The sequence below is a fragment of the Trachurus trachurus genome, assembly GCF_905171665.1.
Source record: "Trachurus trachurus genome assembly, chromosome: 13".
Classification (NCBI taxonomy): domain Eukaryota; kingdom Metazoa; phylum Chordata; class Actinopteri; order Carangiformes; family Carangidae; genus Trachurus; species Trachurus trachurus.
The window spans coordinates 10,928,387-10,936,858 of NC_139892.1; the positions used below are offsets into that span (position 1 = coordinate 10,928,387).

The 8,472-nt window shown below is 40.6% G+C and overlaps 1 protein-coding gene across 1 annotated transcript in view; it reads right to left on the bottom strand.

Annotated features, from left to right (window-relative positions):
* Window positions 1–520: 520 nt before the first annotated feature.
* The window catches only part of slc5a2 (solute carrier family 5 member 2), a gene marked incomplete at both ends in the record, with an annotated part of 24,399 nt that continues 16,447 nt past the window's right edge, over window positions 521–8,472 (bottom strand). The window contains 8 exons of the mRNA XM_083985595.1: window positions 521–741; window positions 3,139–3,274; window positions 3,379–3,594; window positions 4,135–4,303; window positions 4,608–4,758; window positions 6,015–6,122; window positions 6,243–6,378; window positions 7,433–7,662. Of these exons, the coding sequence (XP_083841721.1) occupies window positions 521–741; window positions 3,139–3,274; window positions 3,379–3,594; window positions 4,135–4,303; window positions 4,608–4,758; window positions 6,015–6,122; window positions 6,243–6,378; window positions 7,433–7,662 (1,367 nt within the window). The remainder of the gene's footprint in view (window positions 742–3,138; window positions 3,275–3,378; window positions 3,595–4,134; window positions 4,304–4,607; window positions 4,759–6,014; window positions 6,123–6,242; window positions 6,379–7,432; window positions 7,663–8,472) is intronic.

An 8,472-nucleotide genomic window follows, 5' to 3' on the forward strand; every position in this document is an offset into this window, starting at 1 on the left:
ATATTATTGTTTGACAAACATTTCACTGATCTCTCCAGTGTGGGAAGGTATTAAAAAACAAAAACACAATTGTATCTTAAGTTTTTTAAATGTGAAATGTAAAAATCACTGAAAACAAATCATAAAGACAGCTTCTAAAGACATTATTATTATATTTTTTACATTTTACCTAATGTCCAAACTTAAATTGCTTCACACCTGTTGTTTCAGGTTATTGAATAAACATGTAAATAAACAGTAATGGTATTGTAACCTTTTTTTAGGCAGCACCCTTTAAAATTAAAGTAAAAACAACAAAAAATCCACAGTCTGTTGTGCTGCACACTGACGTGAGACTGGGGATATTTGCACGATTTACCATCTTCTACCTGCTCTGAACCTCTAGACTCGTTTTTATCTACAGCGTAGTGACGAGTCATCACCAGCAGATGGCGACACTGCTGTGACTGTGGAGCGAATAAAACCCATTTATACCCAGATATAAACTTTGAGGAGGTTTCAGGAGCAGGAAGGACTCTCGTTAGGCGTAGTAACCCCACATAAAAACAGCCACAGTCATCATGATTAAAGCGTTTGCGTTCACAATGTTCCTGAACACCGGGTCCTCGCTGATGTCGGGCATCTGCTCCTCCTCCGTCTCCTCCTCCTCGACGTCCTCGGTGCTGTTGCTGCTGCTTCTGCCCACTCCGCAGAAACGGCCAAACGAGTGACAGATACCGGACTTTTCTTCCTCCTCGACCACTGCAAGTTATTTTAAAGTTACAAGTTAGTAGATAAAGTGAGCACACTCAATATTGATTAAAAAGAAAAATACACCAACAGCCAGCACTCATGCGGGTCAAACAACCTCTTAACCTTTTTAATCCTGGATTCTGATTCAACATTTTAACAGACTGAAGAATAAAAGAGTTCCTCAGTCTATTTGATCCAACTATAGGGACTCTATATCTCCTGTTGGGTGGCAGCACAATTGGTATTCTTCAAATAAAACATGTGTCGGGTCGGACAAAATATTGTCTGCCAGGGACAGCATTAGTCTAGTAGTATATGCAGCTCTAAAAATTGGCTCAAGTGTTTGGCCTACAATCTTTGAGCAGATGCTTAACAGTCTCTCCAGTCGAGCTTTAAGTTGCACTGAGAGACAACTATACCATGCACTGACTCCATACTGCACAACACTGAGAACAATAGATTGAAAGAACAGAATAGGCTTCCTAGTAGAGCTGCAACAATTAATCGATTAATCTCACAATAATCGATTATTAAATTAATCGTCAACTACTTTGATAATCAAATAATCAGTTTGGGTAGTTTTTACAGTTTTTCTCTGTTGGTTTGGCTCATTTCTTGAAACAGAAATTACATTCTTAAAACTATAAGACCATTTGGCCAAACAGTCTTACAGTTCTGCACAACATTACAGCTCACTAGCAAAAGCGCATATCTCTCCCAAAACTGTTCACACATGCTTCAAAACTAGATTCCTTTACCATGTAAAGTGTCAGTACCATCAAAATGGCAAAGATCTTTCTCAATTGCTTTTGGCTCATTTGCATTCACTTAGTGCTTTTACCAAAAATAAACTGGATGGTTCAGCATAACACCATGGATGAGCTGCAGAACCTCATATCTCTCCCAAAACAGTTTACTTATGTGTCAAAACCAAACTTCTTTCTCATGTAAGTAGTCAGTGCCCCCAAAATGCATCATCCCTGTGGCATTCTGTGAGCACTGCAAGTCAAAATGCTTAGATGTTTTGTCACTATGGCAGAGACGTATAAAACCTAAGAAAACTGCACTCATATTGCCAAGGAAATTGTAACCATTTTTATTCACATATAGCCTACATAAAGTAACTCAAGATTATGTAACAACTCTCTGTGTCTTCTTGCTCCTCGGCCTCTTCCGCCTATTCCACCACGCATCCGCACTCCTCCTCCTCTTCTTCTTCTTCCTCCTCTTCCTCTTCCTTGAGCAGGGAGTTGCTCATGATAATTTTCTTGGCCAGGTACCTCCATGTTTATACTGCAAAAGGTACAGGCCCTCGCCAAGCTCTATATATACGCGTTTGGCAGCATTCACAATCATAGACAGCACCAGTCAGGTAGCTAAACAGCTGATTGATTGGTCATCTGAGATGTAGGAACTCCTCCTTCGTTAGTCAAGTTCTAATTTCACCTGACTGTCAATTACTGTCATGAATTTATGAAATGCTGCAAGAAATTCATATGGTTTTCATGGTATTAGCCTACAGTATGTTGACTAATTTTGACAGTTGAACAGACTATTGTGCATATGATGATTTACACAGTGAAATCATGCTGACATGTTTTGGAGAGAGCAACCATTAGACTGAGAATCAACTAATCAGCTTAGATCAGCAAGATCTATTCATTTGGAAAATGTGCTAAATGTATGCTCATTGTGCTAACTCTAGGGTACTTGTACATAACCATTTGCAAAGATGCACTAAGACACTTGAGACATGTACTAAGACATTTGCAATTTGATGAAATCAATGAGAAATGCCATTCTGTTGTGAACATTTGCAAGGTGGTTTGGAGATTTGTCCATGTTATTTTGAGAATGTAATTTCTGTTTCAAGAATTGAGCCAAACCAATAGAGAAAAACTGTAAAGAAAGAAAGTCCAAATTCTCTGATTCCAGCTTCTTAAATGTGAATATTTCTGGTTTCTTTGTTCCTTTATGACAATAAACTGAGAATCTCTTTGGTTTGTGAACAAAACAAGACATTTGAGGACGTCATCTTGTGGTTTGGGAAACACTGATTATATTTTTCAACATTTTTTTTTACATTTTATTGACTAAACAACTAATCGATTAATCATTTAAATAATCAACAGATTAATCGATAATGAAAATAATCGTTAGTTGCAGCCCTACTTCCTAGTACCAAAAGTTGGTGTATTTTGCTACATATATAATCAATGTGTGTGCTCCATGATAGAGCAGCGTCCACATGGATGCCTAAATATTTGTAGGAAAAGACTTGTTCGATGTTTGTGTTATTGATGGTGACAGGTGTAGGAGACCAAAAATGACTTCTTTTGTCTTCTTTGCATTGATAATAAGTGAGTTCTTCTCACTCAAGTGTGATTTATTTATTCTCTTTCCTACCTGCTTCACCGGCGTTCTTCTCCCTCTTCTTGTCTCTGGCCTCTTGCCGAGCTCTTCTTCTCATCTCCTCCATCTCCCAGTCCAAGTCCTCCCTCTCCTCCTTGGAGTGGCGAAGGCTGAAAACCAGACGATGGAGCTGAAAGGAAAAAAGAGAGAGAGAGAGAGACCTCACACTACTATTATATTCACTCTTTATTATTTACAGCTCACTCTCTACAGTTACAGTAAGACACCACTCACGTGTCGATCGTCTATGGGCTCGGTGCAGCAGCTGACCACCAGCACCAGCACCGACGTGCAGAAGAAGAGGATGATAGCGAAGTGGAGGTAGTGGATCCCACAGACCACGTAGGGGCAGTTAGAGGGGAAGATACAGCTGCCGGTACCGAACCAGAACTCAGGCACCATCCGACACAGACCCATCACCAGACCTCCAACCAGGCCCCAGAAAGCCCCCTGGATGGATGGATGGATAGATGGATAGATGGATGGATAGATGGATAGATGGATAGATGGATAGACAAACAGACAGACAGATAGATAAATGATAGATAGATAGATAGATAGATAGATAGATAGATAGATAGATAGATAGATAGATAGATAGATAGATAGATAGATAGATAGATAGATAGATAGATAGACGCCGGCGTCAGTAATCGCACTGATGCCGGCGCAAATCTCGCGAGATTTGGACAGACCAGGAAGAGGAGCTTCGAGAAGCTTCCGCTACAAACAAGCTTGAAATATAGACTTATTTAATTCAATTTTGAGTGAACTATCCCTTTAATAATTAAATGACCAGAAAATAAATAAATAAAAATAAATAAATAGTGAATCTTGAATGATCTTGATGTGTGTAGCAGTGTGGTGTGGTGTGATGGGGTCAGGGCAGATAGTAAATTAAATATTGTGTGGTACAGATTTTTTACTTGGTGCTTTTATTAAACCATATCCACATGTGTGTTACCATATACATACAGATAATCATCTCACCTTCTCGTTGACCCGTTTGACAAACACAGCCAAGACGAAGACCGAGGCAATGGGAGGGGCCAGGAAGCTTGAGATGGACTGGATGTAGTCAAACAGCTGACCGCCCTGAGCCGCCTGGACCACCGGGATCCAACAGATACTGATGCCGACGATGCAGAGCACCCACACTCTAGAGAGGAGAGGAAAAACAAGATATACTGAATCAGTTTTGATCAATATCTGAATTCCTTAATATTGAATCGCAAAAACTCGTAGTTTCAAAAAATTGTCCTGCAAAAGACTGAATTAGTTCGAACCTTATCCAAACCAAAGCAGTGTAAATACATTAAACAGTAGAGACAGAATGAGAAAGGTATACAAATTTCTTCTCATGTGTAAACAAAAGAACGGTTGGTTGGTAACAGGTTAGCACAGAAGAAGTAAAAAAGAGACGGAGATGCAGAGGTTTAAAAACGCTGAGGAGTCCAACTGACCTGCCCACAATGAGGAGCTCTCGCTCTGCGGCCTGCGGTCTGAGGCGAGTCCAGATGTCCATGGTGAAGAGCGTGCTGCTGCTGTTGAAGATGGAGGCCAAGGACGACATGAGAGCAGCCAACATCACCGCCAGCATCAGACCGCGTAAACCTGCACAGAAAGGAGAAGCACAGGAGGGAAGAGGGAGGAAGAAGAGCGGAGGAGGAGGAGTGTAAAGGATGGGAAACATTAGGTAGGACGTCTACTTTCCTTGAAGCTGATACGTGTTGGATCAAAGAGTTTACGCCCTTGGTAGGCAAAGTGAGGTAAATGTTTGTTTTGTATGGGTTGATGGCTACAATTAATTGTTTTTTATGAATGAAATGTTGTTAAACTACATGAATATGGACGAGGAGCGGGAGTGTGTATTGAATATATTGTGTAGTACAGCATGTTTTTGATTATTTGCAATTTTGTAATTGAATGTGTTTTAGTTTCACGGTGCCAAAGATGAAATAAAAGGTTGTGCACCAGTCGAGCTCCGGCCTATGTGTCATGAATGCCGAGGAGGAACCGTAACAGAAGGTTAGCAACAGTTGTTATGTGTCCTTACACATTGTTTAGGTCTGGTTTGGTGAGGTCTCTGAACAGACAAAATAATACTCACTTATACTCTTGTCTCTTTTCCTTTTTTTTTTTTTGCTTCTTTTCCTCTTTTCTTTTCCTATTGGTTGATTTCTTTTAGTGATTTTGTATAGAGAGCCGAAGCGGAAGCAGAGGAGAAGCTCGCCATGGGACCTCAATTCCGAAAAAATCTCCATGTAAGTGAACGGGACTCAAAATTTTATTTCGTGATCCGACTGAATTGTGTCATGAGAAAAATATCTGACCTAAAACATTGCGTTTCATGCCGAGAAATCAGCAGTTTGTCGTAAAACAGCAATGCAAGAATGTATTTTGTGTGCAGACCGCTCTACGTACTACGGTAACAGGAAGTGGGGTAGCTGACACGGCATATGGTGTGTGATGTCACCTACGCCACCTGTAGTCTTTCTGGTTACGGATTTTCTGAATTTTATTTTATAATAGTTTTATAACAAACTGCCGATTTCTCTGCATGAAACGCGATGTTTTGATTAAGGTTAAGGTTAAGATCATATATTTTTCTCATGATACAATTCAATCGGATCATGAAATAAAATGTTGAGTCCCGTTCACTTACATGTTGAGTTGAGGTCCCATGGCGAGCGTTACTTCCTGCTTCCGCTTAGGCTTTCTATTGGAGGGGAGGATGTTATATAATATATAAGCCCCTTGTGCTTCTTTTCCTCTCCTGCACAATTATTTGCCTTTGTATCATTAAATATGTTTGTTTTATCATTGTGCATATGAATAAATAAAAATAAATAAATAAATAAATAAAATACCATTAGGCATGAGTGACACCACCAGTTTGGGATACGCAATGTTGGAGCAGCCGACCTCAGTCCCACACACCTGCTTACACACCTCAGGTACGACACAGCCGACCTCATCTACAGGAGGAGAGACACACACACACACACACATATCGTACTCAGACACAGTGATTGTTTATGTATTTTATCCAGAGGGAGTGGGATGTTGGAGGTCGGGTGTTAAACCGACACACAGACCGGGGTAGAGGACCCTGCTGATCATGCCGGGGAACACCATGAGGAACATCGGCAGCAGTTTGAGGTAGCCGCACATGATGCAACCGGCCTTCACGTGGGTCAGACTGCGAGCCGCGAGGCACCGCTGCACTATCACCTACAGAGATACGAAGACGGGATCAATTATTCAGAGACAAGACAAGACAAGTTAGGAGTCAAACAAAGCAGGACAGGAAGAAAACATCAAATTAAATAACATTACAGTCTGAAGCAACAGAATCTCATTTATTCTTTCTATATATAGCTAATGTACATTTAATTTTCATGCCATTTTATCACTATGCAATTATTAGTGCAATATCTTTTCATCTTATTACTCATATTTTTAAAACATATCAATGCAAAATCATGATCATGACTAAAATGCACAAGGAAAACACCAGCGACAAGCAAAATACACTACTGTTTCTCAGCTTTACTGTCCATTTAAACTAATTAAAAAGTTTAATAAATCAATAAATGTGCAATTTAAAGGAAGCTTAAAGCAGAAGTAAGCGGAATATTTGTGTTAATATAAGTCTTAATTAATCTTCAGACAGCAATCACTTATATAGAGTGTTTGGTCTGAAACACGGGTCTGTCAGTCACTCTGCTCTGCTGTAAGCCGAGGAGAAAACTTTCCTTGTATCCTACAACCTTTATCCAATGAGGAGAGAGAACGGCATAAAGGGGCGGTCCTCTCTGTGTGTGCAGCCAAGGGATGCGCGTGCATGTGGTGACGTAGGGACGAGGACTAATAGATCCATGACGAGGGCGGGGGCTGCTAACTCTATCGGCTGACAGGAAGTTAGCCAAAATGACCGGATCGCTTACTTCTGCTTTAATCAAATAAAATCATGTGAAATTGAAGGCTAGTTAGCTTTTAACATGGTTGGTTTATCTATAACCTACAATTACATTTAACCAGTGCTTTATTTATTCAAAAACGTATACTGAAACACAATAATTTATTTTCTAACAGAAAAAGACCGAGGACAAAGGGTAAATTATCTGCGGTTATATCGGTTAGCTGCTAACTGCAAATACTATAGTACAGTCAGTACTATTTTTCTATTTCATTGTCAAAATTACACATTTTTATGACATTTTCATATTTTCCCCTGATATGAAACCATTTTAATTGACAGGATGAGACTGGGGCGTTCGTTCACCTGGTCGGTGCACCAGTACCAGCCTCCCACTATGGCGATCCCAAACAGCACGCCGGGCCAGGGCAGGTCGCCCGTGGTCGGGTCTCTGAACAGGTGGAAGGCGTCCGGTCGGGGGGTGTAGCAGTGGGCCGAGATGTTGTAGCGCGCAGGATCCATGGAGGAGACGAGCGGCGGCAAGGCTGAGCTGTAGTTGGCCAGCAGAGCGCTGTAACCTCCGACCTCAACAAAGGCTGCGAAGTGAAGAGGCGACAGATAGAGTGGGTGAATATTACGGGGTCATTCCTATGTTCCCACAGCCCTATGTTCCCACAGCCCTATGTTCCCACATTTCTAACTTTTGTTGTCACTGAAAATTAGGCCCTATGTTCCCACAGCCCTTTGGTCCCACCATTGGTTGGGTTTAGGCAATGAAGAAAAGAGTTGGTTAAGTTTAGTAAAAAGACCCGGTAGAGGCTAGACAGCCAGGCCAGATAGATAGAGTCCAGATAGGTAGAGAGAGTCCAGTGGGAACATAGGGCCTAATTTTGAGGAAAACCTTAGAACTGTGGGAACATAGGGCCGTGGGAACATAGGGCTGTGGGAACATAGGGCTGTGGGAACATAGGCACGCTCCCAATATTACTTAACTTGACAATATTAACACATAAAACAGGAAGAGAGCAACAGCACTTTATATTATGAAAGTTCATTATGTCCGTTTTTTCTTTTCTTTTCCAAGTAGTTTCTCATACAAAAAAGGTCAACAAAAAGGTATGAGAAACTACTTGTCTTGGAAAAGAAAAGAAAAAACTAAGTACTTGTATTTAAAACCTCTTTTACAAACAAGCAACATCAGTGACCACATTCAAAAACAAGGTTAAAACTTTCCTCTTCACAACTGCATTTGATTAAATTGTGTGTGTGTGTGTTTGTATACCCATGTGTCCCCCCCAAGCATGAATGTAGGTATATGTGTATGTGATTGATTTTGTTTTGTCTTGTTTTACATTTTAAAAGCTCTGCACTTCTTTGTTGTTTATTGCATTGTATGATAATTGTTT